Source organism: Scyliorhinus torazame, chromosome 17 (genome assembly GCF_047496885.1).
Source record: "Scyliorhinus torazame isolate Kashiwa2021f chromosome 17, sScyTor2.1, whole genome shotgun sequence".
Classification (NCBI taxonomy): Eukaryota; Metazoa; Chordata; class Chondrichthyes; order Carcharhiniformes; family Scyliorhinidae; genus Scyliorhinus; species Scyliorhinus torazame.
Genome location: NC_092723.1, coordinates 94,426,435 through 94,441,807, shown reverse-complemented (window position 1 = coordinate 94,441,807; position 15,373 = coordinate 94,426,435). Strand labels below are relative to the sequence as shown.

General features: G+C 51.4%; 1 protein-coding gene across 3 annotated transcripts in view; it reads right to left on the bottom strand.

The window, feature by feature from the left end:
* gsg1l (gsg1-like) overlaps positions 1–15,373 on the bottom strand; it is a 598,964-nt gene that overhangs the window by 424,470 nt on the left and 159,121 nt on the right. For 2 of the 3 annotated variants that reach the window (XM_072480757.1, XM_072480755.1), the window contains exon 2: positions 6,311–6,358. The exons of the other annotated variant lie outside the window; for it this stretch is intronic. In XM_072480757.1, the coding sequence (XP_072336858.1) occupies positions 6,311–6,358 (48 nt within the window). The remainder of the gene's footprint in view (positions 1–6,310; positions 6,359–15,373) is intronic. 3 annotated transcript variants of the gene reach the window in all.

Sequence of the window (15,373 nt, the reverse complement as noted above, 5' to 3'; positions counted from 1 at the left end):
TGTATGAACATAGACCCCAAGATCTCTCTGCTCCTCCACATTGCCAAGAACTCTACCGTTAACCCTGTATTCCGCATTCATATTTGTCCTTCCAAAATGGACAACCTCACACTTTTCAGGGTTAAACTCCATCTGCCACTTCTCAGCCCAGCTCTGCATCCTATCTATGTCTCTTTGCAGCCGACAACAGCCCTCCTTACTATCCACAACTCCACCAATCTTCGTATCGTCTGCAAATATACTGACCCACCCTTCAATTCCCTCATCCAAGTCATTAATGAAAATCACAAACAGCAGAGGACCCAGAACTGATCCCTGCGGTACGCCACTGGTAACTGGGATCCAGGCTGAATAATTGCCATCCACCACCACTCTCTGACTTCTATCGGTTCGCCAGTTCGTTATCCAACTGGCCAAATTCCCCACTATCCCATGCCTCCTTACTTTCTGCAGAAGCCTACCATGGGGAACCTTATCAAATGCCTTACTAAAATCCATGTACACTACATCCACTGCTTTACCTTCATCCACATGCTTGGTCACCTCCTCAAAGAATTCAATAAGATTTGTAAGGCAAGACCTACCCCTCACAAAGCCGTGCTGACTATTCCTAATCAAGCAGTGTCTTTCCAGATGCTCAGAAATCCTATCCTTCAGTACCCTTTCCATTACTTTGCCTACCACCAAAGTAAGACTAACTGGCCTGTAATTCCCAGGGTTATCCCTAGTCCCTTTTTTGAACAGGGGCACGACATTCGCCACTCTCCAATCCCCTGGTACCACCCCTGTTGACAGTGAGGACGAAAAGATCATTGCCAACGGCTCTGCAATTTCATCTCTTGCTTCCCATAGAATCCTTGGATATATCCCGTCAGGCCCGGGGGACTTGTCTATCCTCAAGTGTTTCAAAATGCCCAACACATCTTCCTTCCTAACAAATATTTCCTCGAGCTTACCAGTCTGTTTCACACTGTCCCCTCCAACAATATCGCCCCTCTCATTTGTAAATACAGAAGAAAAGTACTTGTTCAAGACCTCTCCTATCTCTTCAGACTCAATACACAATCTTCCGCTACTGTCCTTGATCGGACCTACCCTCGCTCTAGTCATTCTCATATTCCTCACATATGTGTAAAAGGCCTTGGGGTTTTCCTTGATCCTACCCGCCAAAGATTGTTCATGCCCTCTCTTAGCTCTCCTAATCCCTTTCTTCAGTTCCCTCCTGGCTATCTCAGCCTTTTTCCTCTTAACAAGACATTCAACCTCTCTTGTCAACCATGGTTCCCTCACTCAACCATGTCTTCCATGCCTGACAGGGACATACATATCAAGGACACGTAGTACCTGTTCCTTGAACAAGTTCCACATTTCACTTGTGTCCTTCCCTGACAGCCTATGTTCCCAACTTATGCACTTCAATTCTTGTCTGACAACATCGTATTTACCCTTCCCCCAATTGTAAACCTTGCCCTGTTGCACACACCTATCCCTCTCCATTACTAAAGTGAAAGTCACAGAATTGTGGTCACTATCTCCAAAATGCTCCCCCACTAACAAATCTATCACTTGCCCTGGTTCATTACCAAGTACCAAATCCAATATTGCCCCTCCTCTGGTCGGACAATCTACATACTGTGTTAGAAAAGCTTCCTGGACACACTGCACAAACACCAACCCATCCAAACTATTTGATCTAAAGAGTTTCCACTCAATATTTGGGAAGTTAAAGTCGCCCATGACTACTACCCTGTGACTTCTGCACCTTTCCAAAATCTGTTTCCCAATCTGTTCCTCCACATCTCTGCTACTATTGGGGGGCCTATAGAAAACTCCTAACAAGGTGACTGCTCCTTTCCTATTTCTGACTTCAACCCATACTACCTCATTATGGTGATACTCCTCGAACTGCCTTTCTGCAGCTGTTATATTATCTCTAATTAACAATGCTACCCCCCCACCTCTTTTACCACCCTCCCTAATCTTATTGAAACATCTATAACCAGGGACCTCCAACAACCATTTCTGCCCCTCTTCTATCCAAGTTTCCGTGATGGCCACCACATCGTAGTCCCAAGTACCGATCCATGCCTTAAGTTCACCCACCTTATTCCTGATGCTTCTTGCGTTGAAGTATACACACTTCAACCCATCTCCGTGCCTGCAAGTACTCTCCTTTGTCAGTGTTCCCTTCCCCACTGCCTCATTACACGCTTTGGCGTCCTGAATATCGGCTACCTTAGTTGCTGGACTACAAATCCGGTTCCCATTCCCCTGCCAAATTAGTTTAAACCCTCCCGAAGAGTACTAGAAAACCTCCCTCCCAGGATATTGGTGCCCCTCTGGTTCAGATGCAACCCGTCCTGCTTGTACAGGTCCCACCTTCCCCAGAATGCGCTCCAATTATCCAAATACCTGAAGCCCTCCCTCCTACACCATTCCTGCAGCCACGTGTTCAACTGCACTCTCTCCCTATTCCTAGCCTCGCTATCACGTGGCACCGGCAACAAACCAGAGATGACAACTCTGTCTGTCCTGGCTTTTAACTTCCAGCCTAACTCCCTAAACTTGTTTATTACCTCCACACCCCTTTTCCTACCTCTGTCGTTGGTACCAATGTGCACCACGACTTCTGGCTGCTCCCCCTCCCCCTTAAGGATCCTGAAGACACGATCCGAGACACCCCTGACCTTGGCACCCGGGAGGCAACATACCTTCCGGGAGTCTCGCTCGCGACCACAGAATCTCCTATCTATTCCCCTAACCATTGAATCTCCTACAACTATTGCTTTTCTATTCTCCCCCCTTCTCTTCTGAGCCCCAGAGCCAGACTCAGTGCCAGAGACCTGGCCGCTAGGGCCTTCCCCCGGTAGGTCATCCCCCCCAACAGCATCCAAAACGGTATACTTGTTTTGAAGGGGAACGGCCACGAGGGATCCCTGCACTGTCTGCCTGTTTGTTTTTTTCCCCCTGACTGTAACCCAGCTATTCTTGTCCTGTACCTCGGGTGTGGTTACCTCCCTGTAACTCTTCTCAATCACCCCCTCTGCCTCCCGGATGATCCGAAGTTCATCCATCTTCAGCTCCAGTTCCCTAACACGGTCTTTGAGGAGCTGAAGTTGGGTGCACTTACCGTAGGTATAGTCAGCGGGGACACCGGTGGTATCCCTCACCACCCACATCCTACAGGAGGAGCATGCAACTGGCCTAGCCTCCATCCCCTCTTACCTGACAGAATATAGCTGCCCTGTGGACTAACTAGACCTCCGCCCTCCGACTCTGCTCCCAGTCAGCTACACTTTCTGTAAACTCCTGGCTCTCTTCTCATTCTTTGCGGAAATGTCGGAAACAAAATGAAAGGAGCACCTTATTCCCTCCTCACCTAACTCCCTCGGTCACCAAACTCTTACTATAGCACTCAAAATGCACCAAATTCAGCACTCAGTTCTACCATTCACTGTACCATTGAGGGTTCTACCATTCACTGTATATTCCCGACCTGCATTCGACATTTCAAATAGCATTACCTCACATCTGTCTGGATTAAACTCCATCTGCCGTCTCTCCGCCCAAGTCTCCAAACGATCCTGCTGTATCCTCTGACAGTCCTCATCGCTATCCGCAATTCCACCAACCTTTGTGTCGTCTGCAAACTTACTAATCAGACCAGTTACATTTTCCTCCAAATCATTTATATATACTACGAACAGTAAAGGTCCCAGCGCTGATCCCTGCGGAACACCACTAGTCACAGCCCTCCAATTAGAAAAGCACCCTTCCATTGCTACTCTCTGCCTTCTATGGCCTAGCAGGTTCTGTATCCACCTTGCCAGCTCACCCCTGATCCCGTGTGACTTCACCATTTGTACCAGTCTACCATGAGGGACCTTGTCAAATGCCTTACTGAAGTCCATATAGACAACATCCACTGCCCTACCTGCATCAATCATCTTTGTGACCTCTTCGAAAAACTCCATCAAGTTAGTAAGACACGACCTCCCCTTCACAAAACCATGCTGCCTCTCACTAATACGTCCATTTGCTTCCAAATGGGAGTAGATCCAGTCTCGAAGAATTCTCTCCAGTAATTTCCCTACCACTGACGTAAGGCTCACCGGCCTGTAGTTCCCTGGATAATCCTTGCTCTCCTTCTTAAACAAAGGGACAACATTGGCTATTCTCCAGTCCTCCAGGGCATCACCTGAACACAGTGAGGATCCAAAGATTTCTGTCAAGGCCTCAGCAATTTCCTCTCTTGCCTCCTTCAATATTCTGGGGTAGATCCCATCCAGCTCTGGGGACTTATCTACCTTAACATTTTTCAAGATGCCCAAAATCTCGTCTTTTTGGATCTCAATGTGAACCAGACTATCTACACACCCTTCTCCAGACTCAACATCCACCAATTCCTTCTCTTTGGTGAATACTGATACAAAGTATTCATTTAGTACCTCGTAAATCTCCTCTGGCTCCACACATAGATTCCCTCCCCTGTCCTTCAGTGGGCCAACCCTTTCCCTGGCTACCCTCTTGCTTTTTATGTATGTGTAAAAAGCCTTGGGATTTTCCTTAACCCTATTAGCCAATGACTTTTCGTGACCCCTTCTAGCCCTCCTGACTCCTTGCTTCAGTTCCTTCCTACTTTCCTTATTATCCACACAGGCCTCGTCTGTTCCCAGCCTTCTAGTCCTGACAAATGCCTCCTTTTTCTTTTTGACGAGGCCTACAATATCTCTCGTTATCCAATGTTCTCGAAATTTGCCGTATTTATCCTTCTCCCTCACAGGAACATGCTGGTCCTGAATTTCTTTCAACTGACATTTGAAAGCCTCCCACATGTCAGATGTTGATTTACCCTCAAACATCCGCCCCCAATCTAGGTTCTTCAGTTCCCGCCAAATATTGTTATAATTAGCCTTCCCCCAATTTAGCACATTCACCCTAGGATCACTCTTATCCTTGTCCACCAGCATACACTCACTGGATTAAACTCTGCAGCCCCCTGAGCGTGAGTATACACTCACTGGATTAATGGGATACTTTTCACACCTATTCAGAAAGGAATACTCCAGCCGTTTGCTAGCAGCAGGATTCTCTGCTCCCGCTGATAGCACAACCCCACCCATGGGTTTCCAGCAGCGTGGGTGGCTTTGATGGGAAATCCCAATGACAATCCTCCGTCCTCCCTAGCAGTGGTAGTGGAGGGGGTCTCTCACAGAAGAATCCCAGCCCAAATGTCTTGAAGTACAGCCAATTAAGGACTTTGTTTTGAAGTGTACTATTGCTGTCATGTAGGGAACGCAGCAGCCAACATGTGCACAGCAAGTTCCCACAAACAGCAAGGTAATAGTGATGAGATCATCTGTTTTTGTGATGTTAATTGAGGGTTAAATATTGGCCAGATCCCATTTCCTGGATTTACCCGGCTCTCACTTTCTAGCAAATCTGCATATTAGAGTGAGACAGCTAGTCACACTCTAATATGCGTTCCCGAGATCTAGGTGTGGGATCAAAACCCTTTGCCTTGGAGACTTTGGGCAAGTGCCATTCAGTACTGGTCTCCACAAACAGGGACCAGATGGAATAGCACTTGTGGGGGGTTTCCAGGGGATTGGAGGATCCCAGGTGCATGCCCACTGGACAGGGTGGTACCCTAGCTGGTGCTATTTGGGCACCCTGGCAGTGCCAGCATGACACTCTGGTAGTGCTATCTGTGTGCCAGCTAGAACTGCTGAGGTACCCAGGTGACACTGCCAGGCTGGCATTTTTTGCGCAGAGGTGATTGGGACGGGTGGTGCCCTGCATAGGTGCGGGACCTAGTGATCCCCTCAGAGTGTGTGGGTCACATTGGGGACTCGAGAGATCCCTTGCTGCATTAAGGAGTTCCGGAGAGCAGAGCTTCTCAATGCAGAAAACCAGGCCATGTGCGACCTTGTCGGGGATCTTCCTGCTGGGGCCCCTGATTTACATGGATGGGCATTAAAAAGCGGGGTGATTCGAGGCCCTCTGAGCACGGGGAAACACCCGGCCAATCTCGGGCACTACTGGACTCTGTCCTCATTCGGATAGATCGCACACTCTGTTTCTCTCTCCACAGATGCTGGCCAGTCCTGCTGAGTTTATCCAGCAATTTTCTGTTTTTGTTTACTTGTTGCATGTTAATAGTCTCATGCTTGGTATTGTTCAAGGATAGTGTTGAAAGCATAAATATTCAGAAATGTGAAACATTTTTCTTAAATCAAGATAATTTCCAGTTGCAGTAAAAAGGTTCAACCACTGGGTAGGGGATTCTCTGTTCTGTTTTGTTACTCACTTCTCTCAGATGCAGGAGCTAGATCAATAAATTTCCGGCACTTTTCACCTAAAACAAGAAAAGCTCAAATTATTTCATTACATTGATCTCACATCGAACATACAGTGCAGAAGGAGGCCATTTGGTCCATCGGATCTGCACCGACTCATTTAAGCCCTCACTTCCACCCTAACACCGTAATCCAATAACCCCTCCTACAGTTTTGGACACTAAGGGTAATTTATCATGGCCAATCCACCTAACAGCACGTCTTTGTACTGTGGGAGGAAACCGGAGCACCCGGAGGAAACCCATGCAGACACGGGGACAACGTGCAGACTCCGCACAGACAGTGACCCTCGTGCCGTGAAGCCACAGTGCTAGCCACTGTGCTACCATACTGTGACTTATTGACTTCAATGAAATCTAAGCACATACTTTCACCATCTTACACATCCCATGGAGCTGGCTTTCCTGACTGCCTGGGAAGTACTCAATCTGAGGAAAATGGAGAATTGGAAAGATATCAAAATTATAACACAGAAAAGGTCCATGTCAATATTCACCTTCGATATAAACAAATAGATCTGTAATCAGGAGAAAGGGTTCTTTTGTTCCTTAAGTGTAATCCTGAGATTTCTGGAGCATTCTTGGGGATAGAGAACTTGAATATGCCTCACACTGTGCATGCAAAGTGGAGATAGGGGGAATGTGGGAATGTTGAGTCGGGGACAGAGGGGGGCAGGGGGTTGGTGTGGGGAGTGGGCATATGCCAACTTTCCTACCCCAGCCTCCTGTTCCTGCGACTATCTGATATCCATGTGACAAAGCACCCTTTCAAACTGGCATTAGGTAGACAGAGCCCCGCTGTAGATCCAAGAGGACCCCAAAATATGAGTTTAACATTTTTCTTAGCACATCGTATCTTTGACCCTATGGGTATTCAATTTGCTGGTCTTCAGCTAGGATTGGTGCGAGAGGTAATACAGAGGCAGGCTTCTGAAGCTTGATGCTGATCTCAATTTACTCTGAGAACCCACAAGGAGCATGCATTGAAAATTGCAACCTTCCCCGAGCTTGGGCACGTAAGTATTTGGGTTCCTTTCACTTCTCAAGCACTGTGGAATATCAGACACAATAATTTCGGGGCATTTGAATGTCCAGAAAATATAAGGTCCCCACCAGTGATAGTCAACTATGTCCTTTTAAAGCAGCTCTCTGTTAAGCTGGTTTTGAATGGAATGAAGGGGGAGGGTTTGGTGGGTTAACCATTGGTTTCAGAATGGCCACAAACACGCTTTTGTGCCCACAAAGCAGGGCATAAGCAGGAAACCCAATCAGACTTTAAAAGGCCAAATTATGGCGAGGCGTTGGTGTGGTTGCATTGTCACTGGACTACTAATTCAGAGCCCAGCCTGATGGTTTGAGGACCAAGGGTTCAAATTCCACCACGGCATCTGGTGGAATTTAAATTTAGTTAATAATCTAAAATAGTAAAGTAGTCTCAGTGATGATGACAATGAAATCATTGTCAATTGTCATAACCCCCCTCCCCTTCCCTAGTTTATTAATGTTCTTCAGGGAAGGAAATCTGATGTTGTTACCTGAACTGGCCTACATGTGCCTTCTTAAATGGCCCAGCAAGCCAATCAGCTCAAAGACAGTTAGGGATTGGCAACAGTTACTGATATTGCCAGTGGTATCCACATCCCATGAAAGAATAAATTAAACAAAATTGCAGCCACCGAACAATTGTGGTGAACCCCCAGAAGTGTTGTTTTTCCTTTACCTTATTCCAAATGCCAGTTATGGGGTCATTTCAATATTAGGAGGGACACGTATGATATGAACAGTGGCACTGGGCACTCACCCACGTGTTCAGCAATAGTACACACTGGCATGGTGCCCATCTCGGGAGTTGGGTGGAGGGTGGTAACAGGTTTGTATCCACATCTATCAATTTTAAATGATGCTACTCAATTAGGTGGCGCTGATCCCGAACGGCGATCAGTTTCTCTTTAGCTGAATGCCATTTGCTTGTGTGTGGGTCCAGAATTGGCCATGTATGGTATGTACGTGTTCCAAGCTATGCTGTAGCTGCAACTAACTCGATATCTGGAGGAAGCTATCTTCCAGCTCCAACAATTACTTCACAACATGGAGGACAGACAGAAAAAGCTGCTCCACCTTCCACTGGAATGTCCCCTTCTGTCCAAATTGCTGGAAATGAGTTCTGACTCAAATTCCTGTCACTCTCCTCTCACTCTGTTGTAATTTTGCATTGTGTCATGTCGAAAATGCAAACAAATATAGAAACACAGTTTCAAAAGTTCAACGTTTTAAAAAATAATTATTTTGTTCTATCAGGTGTCTGACTCCCAAAACGATGTCTAACAATCTCCAAAATATTGAGAAATCCACTTGGGTAAGATTTTTAACTTTCTCAGCGTGGGAACAAAATGCTTTCTTCTCGTATCACACATCCTAACCAAATTCAGAGAGTTTAGGTGGAGGTGACTAATTTTCAGAGATTAGGGACCAGCAGCTGGGTGCTTGGGCTGAATTACCTGAAATCACAGTTTATCAGCAAACGTGCTCCTGCATGACTAGCAGCACCTTTGCAAATCGACATTGATTATATGGAAATGAGCAGTGAGAATCCTAGTTTCCGGTCTCCCCCTCCAAGGTATATCACCAACAATGTCACTCTGATACTGCCTCGCTCGGGTATTACAACATCATGTCCAATGCAGAGAAACGATGCGAGACGGACGAAACCTGATCTGCGCATGCGCGAAGAAGTGTCGCGCGTAATGACGTCAACGTCATGGCGTGTTCAAGGTGTGGATTCTCCCACTTCCAAAAAAGATGCCCTGCCAGAGGAAAACAATGCTCACAATATGGCAAATTAAGCCATTTTGCTGCACAGTGCAAATTCTCACTCGCATTTAAATCTGCTAAACAGGCTTCAAGACAGAATAATGTACGAAGTGTTGAATCCAAAGATAAAATTTAGAAGACAAATTTTCAGCAGACACAGACAGTTACTCTCTGGAAAACACATTCTTTGGAGGACTAACAGAGAAATCTGAAGACTGCACTGAAGTAACATCACCTCCTAAATTAATAAACTCCATAGATTTGGACACTGAATGGAACACTATTTTGAAAGTAAACAACTGTCCAATTAAATTCAAATTGGATACAGGCGCTTCAGATAACTTGCTGTCAAAGCTTGATCTCACAAAGCTTAAGCAAAGACCTGAGATACTTCCAGCAGCCTGTAGATTGGATAATGCTATTTCCAACAAGAATATTGTGACTTCACTAAGACTCAAGATTGTCAAGGCAGATAAATCATCTCTCTTGGGTGCACAATCCTGCAAGAAGGTGCACCTAATACAGCAAATTTATACTGCAACTACGTCTCAACCCATACTGCATGATGATATCTAAAGTATATTAAATCAATATCCAGATGTCTTTAAAGGCATGGGTACGCTGCCATTCAAGTATAAGATCTTGTTAAGGACGGATGCCAAACCTGTGGTACATCCTCCAAGGAAAATTCCTGCTCCACTAAGAGAAAGTTTAAAACTAGAATAGAAAGGCTACAACAATAAAAAACAATTTCCAGAGTCACTGAACCGACTGACTGGGTCAGTTCGATGGTTTGCGTGAAGAAACCATCAGGTGATCTACGGATATGTAGACACCCCAAGGATCTCAACAAAAACATCATGAGGGAACACTATCCCATTCCAAAACAAGAGGCGATCACCAGCGAGATGGCAAATGCACACATCTTCATCAAATTAGATGCATCGCAAGGTTTCTGCCAAATGTGACTGGAATACTCAAGCAGAAAGCTCTGAACATTCAATACACATTTTGGAAGATTTTGCCTCAATAGGATGCCTATTGGAATAATCTCTGCGTCTGAAATATTCCACCGCATTATGGAACAAGTGACTGAGAGAATAGAGGGTGTTCGTGTCTACGTCGATGATATTATATGGTCATCAACAAAGGAAGAACATATTGAAAGACTGAAAAAAAGTTTTTCAGCGCATACATAAGTATGGTCTTAAGTTAAATCATTCTAAGTGTACTTTTGGCACTTCAACGCTCAAGTTCCTGGGAGACCTGGGGCGGGATTCTCCGATAATCGGCGTGATGGCCGGGACTCGGCGGCAAAAACGGCGAGAATCACTCCGGCGTCGGGCCCCCCCAAACGGCCCAAAGTCTCTGGCCCCGAATGGGCTACTAACAGCGTGAGACCATTCGCGACGGCATCACCCGCCACGGATGCGCGGCGTCACAGCACAAAAGACGCCGCCCCCCCAAACGCAGAGATCCGACAAGATGGCCGCCCGCCACGTAGCCCCGAGGTTCTAGGAGCGCGACATCGAGGCGCCTGGACGCAGTAGAGGAGAGGAGGGAGGCGCTGTACCCCGGATACGGCCGCAGGGTCACCCCATGCCTCAGCCGGTGCATGTGAAGGGAGGTGGCAGAGGTCGTCAGCGCTGTGGCTGTGACACAAAGACAGACGCCCAGTGCCACAAGAAGGTGAATGACCTGATCAGGGCAGCCAGGGTGAGTACCCTCCAACCCCCCCGATGTGCGGCACACCCCCAGGTGCAACCAACCCTAACGCTAACCCTAACCTTAATCCTAATGTGCTGCGCACCTCTGCCAATATACGCACAACCGCTGGTCTACATTTATATCCCTGACTAACACCGTTGCCCTTTATCCCTGCCACCCACCCGCCCGCCCCCCCCCCCCCCCCCCCCCCCCCCACAGGAGAAGCGCGCACACAACAGGGAGCGTGAGAGGACTGGAGCGGCCCAGCTGATGAGAGACCACTCACCATTCCCATATCCCACATATTCCCCGATCACTGCCTACTTGTCTAACCATACATGCTGTATTGTGTATTGCAGGACCAAACATCGAGGCACCCGTCCCCACGGATGCCGACCGGCCGCACAACGCTCCAGGGTGGCCACGAGACAGGGACAGGCCCGGACCCTCCGGCATGCGATGCCCACACAACGCCCCAGGGCGGCAATGAGACAGGGACAGGCCCGGAGCAACAGGGAGACGACAACCCCGTCTCGTGCGAGTGCGGCGACGCAGGCGTGTGACACCCAGCGGCAAGGGGGGCAGCCACAGGCCCCCGTCGCAGCAGAGCCAGCCTACCCAGGACACCCCTACCCAGGACACCACAACCCAGGACAGCCCTACCCAGGACACCACTACCCAGGACACCACTACCCAGGACACCACCACCCAGGACAGCCCTACCCAGGACACCACTACCCAGGACAGCCCTACCCAGGATACCACTACCCAGGACACCACTACCCAGGACACCACTACCCAGGACACCACCACCCAGGACAGCCCTACCCAGGACACCACTACCCAGGACAGCCCTACCCAGAACACCACTACCCAGGACACCATTACCCAGGACAGCCCTACCCAGGACACCACTACCCAGGACACCCCTACCCAGGACACCCCTACCCAGGCCACCACTACCCAGGACAGCCCTACCCAGGACACCACTACCCAGGACACCACTACCCAGGACAGCCCTACCCAGGACACCACTACCCAGGACAGCCCTACCCAGACAGCCCTACCCAGGACAGCCCTACCCAGGACACCGCTACCCAGGACACCACTACCCAGGACACCACTACCCAGGACACCGCTACCCAGGACACCTCTACCCAGGACAGCCCTACCCAGGACAGCCCTACCCAGGACACCACTACCTAGGACAGCCCTACCCAGGACATCACTACCCAGGACAGCCCTACCCCGGACACCCCTACCCAGGACAGCCCTACCCAGGACAGCCCTACCCAGGACAGCCCTACCCAGGACACCGCTACCCAGGACAGCCCTACCCAGGACACCCCGACCCAGGACAGCCCTACCCAGGACAGCCCTACCCAGGACACCGCTACCCAGGACAGCCCTACCCAGGACACCCCGACCCAGGACAGCGCTACCCAGGACACCCCTACCGAGGACAGCCCTACCCAGGACACCCCTACCCAGGACACCGCTACCCAGGACACCTCTACCCAGGACAGCCCTACCCAGGACAGCCCTACCCAGGACAGCCCTACCCAGGACACCACTACCTAGGACAGCCCTACCCAGGACACCGCTACCCAGGACACCTCTACCCAGGACAGCCCTACCCAGGACAGCCCTACCCAGGACAGCCCTACCCAGGACACCACTACCTAGGACAGCCCTACCCAGGACATCACTACCCAGGACAGCCCTACCCCGGACACCCCTACCCAGGACAGCCCTACCCAGGACAGCCCTACCCAGGACAGCCCTACCCAGGACACCGCTACCCAGGACAGCCCTACCCAGGACACCCCGACCCAGGACAGCCCTACCCAGGACACCCCTACCCAGGACAGCCCTACCCAGGACACCCCTACCTAGGACACCCCTACCCAGGACACCGTTACCCAGGACACCGTTACCCAGGACACCACTACCCAGGACAGCCCTACACAGGACAGCCCTACACAGGACAGCCCTACCCAGGACACCACTACCCAGGATACCACTACCCAGGACACCACTGCCCAGGACAGCCCTACCCAGGACAGCCCTACCCAGGACACCCCTACCCAGGACACCCCTACCCAGGACACCACTACCCAGGACACCACTGCCTAGGACACCCCTACCCAGGACAGCCCTACCCAGGACACCCCTACCCAGGACAGCCCTACCCAGGACACCCCTACCCAGGACAGCCCTACACAGGACACCACTACCCAGGACACCACTACCCAGGACACCACTGCCCAGGACACCCCTGCCCAGGACAGCCCTACCCAGGACAGCCCTACCCAGGACACCCCTGCCCAGGACAGCCCTACCCAGGACACCACTACCCAGGACACCACTACCCAGGGCACCACTACCCAGGACACCACTACCCAGGACACCACTGCCCAGGACAGCCCTACCCAGGACAGCCCTACCCAGGACAGCCCTACCCAGGACAGCCCTACCCAGGACAGCCCTACCCAGGACAGCCCTACCCAGGACACCACTACCCAGGACACCACTACCCAGGACACCACTGCCCAGGACACCCCTACCCAGGACACCCCTACCCAGGACACCCCTACCCAGGACAGCCCTACCCAGGACACCCCTACCCAGGACACCACTACCCAGGACACCACTACCCAGGACACCACTGCCCAGGACACCCCTACCCAGGACACCCCTACCCAGGACAGCCCTACCCAGGACATCACTACCCAGGACACCCCTACCCAGGACAGCCCTACCCAGGATACTACTACCCAGGACAGCCTTACCCGGGACACCGACACACATGCAACCCCTACCTGGGACACCGACACACATGACTCCGAAATACAGGACACTGACACACAGTGGACGGGTGGACATGAACCGCCACCCCAGGGGACCATGGACTCTGGATCGGACGATGCTCACGATACAACGCCACTGCTGTCTCCAACACCCTCCACCATCGCAGAGACACTCACCTCGGTTGGGCACTTTAGCTTTGAGGCATCTGGTACACTCACTGGTGCGCACAACACAGCCGTCCCGGTACAGCAGGTGGAGGTAGGAGCAGCAGCGGGGCCGGGAGGTCGGAGGGCTTCCTGGCGCAAGCAAACATCTGCCGCCCAGATGGATCCCGGGTTCCTGGAGTTACCACACCCACCCATAGCCCCAATGCAGCCACCGAACTTGGGATGATCGAAGAGGGTGACGGCTGGCTTGCGGCAGCTGCAGACGCAGGTGGGGATTGCACCCGTGTCCAGGAGCTGGGAGTGGTGCCGGTCATGCGTGACAACCAGGCTGAAACCGCATGGGTGGCGTCCGCGGTAGAGGCAATGGGTGCGACAGTGTCAGACATGGGGAGCAGTATGTGAGGCCTGGGGCTTTCCATGCAGGCGTCGTCTGTGGCCCAGGACATGGCTGCCCTCTCACAGGAAGCCATGAGCAGAGCCAGCGGCAGATGGCAGAGGCGCTCAACGCCGAGGTCCTGTCTCAGCAGGCCATGGCCCAGTCTCTGCAGGCAGTGGCCCAGTCTCAACAGTCCATCACTGAGGGCATCGGCGCCATTGCCCATGCGCTAGCCGGCATCGCCCAGACGCAGACAAGGATGGCCAACTCTGAGCTCCATGGCTGCAAACTTGCAGACTTTGTTGATTACAAGGGCGGGCCTCCAGGACTGTCAGCGCCAAGTGTCGGGGGGGGCGTCGGTTGGCCGGTCCGTTCGCACCCCTGACCCATGTAGAGGCCCGGGGGCCATCGGGCACCCCGAGGGAGGAGGAGGTGCTGGGGCCCGTCCCGGAACACCGCAGCACCTCAGACTCCCCCCCCTTCCGTCCCAGGTGCATCGGGTGGGCAACGGGCAGGACAGGCTGGCAGCTCGCCATCCCAGTCGCCCGAGCCGCAGCCTGGCCCATCTAGGCCGGGCTGCCCCAGGAAACGGCCGCCAAAGGGATCCCGAGTCACAGGGCACGAATCGCAGGATTCCAGTTCTGCTGTACCATTTGGGGAACCACCTAGACGTAGTCAAAGGGCTAGTAAGGCCAAACAATTACACATTGAGTAAGTTGGCACGGGTGAAGGGCACAGACGAGTTATAGGGGCTAGGGCATGTGTATGGACAGTTTGTTATTAAAATCACTCTCACACCTACAGAAGCTGCCTTTGTTCTCTGTCCGAAGCATGCGGGGGTGTCATTTGCGTTTAGTGCCAGTGTGTGTGTGAGGGGTGGTCTTACATCGGCCCCAGGTGAGTGTGCCCCCCACCCTCCCTCCGGGTCGCCCTCGCCACCCGCCCGGGCAGAGGACAGGACCATGCGCTGCAGTGTCACAGCCGCATGCAGGGATGGTCGGGGTGGAGGGTGGTACTGTGGCCATGGGTCAGACATTGTCCAACGATGTGGAGCCCAGAGCTCATCGCAGAGCGGGTTGTCATCATCCTCCATGGCCTGCAATAGACACACTTCCACCGGCGGCTGTGTGAGCCCGGCCCGTT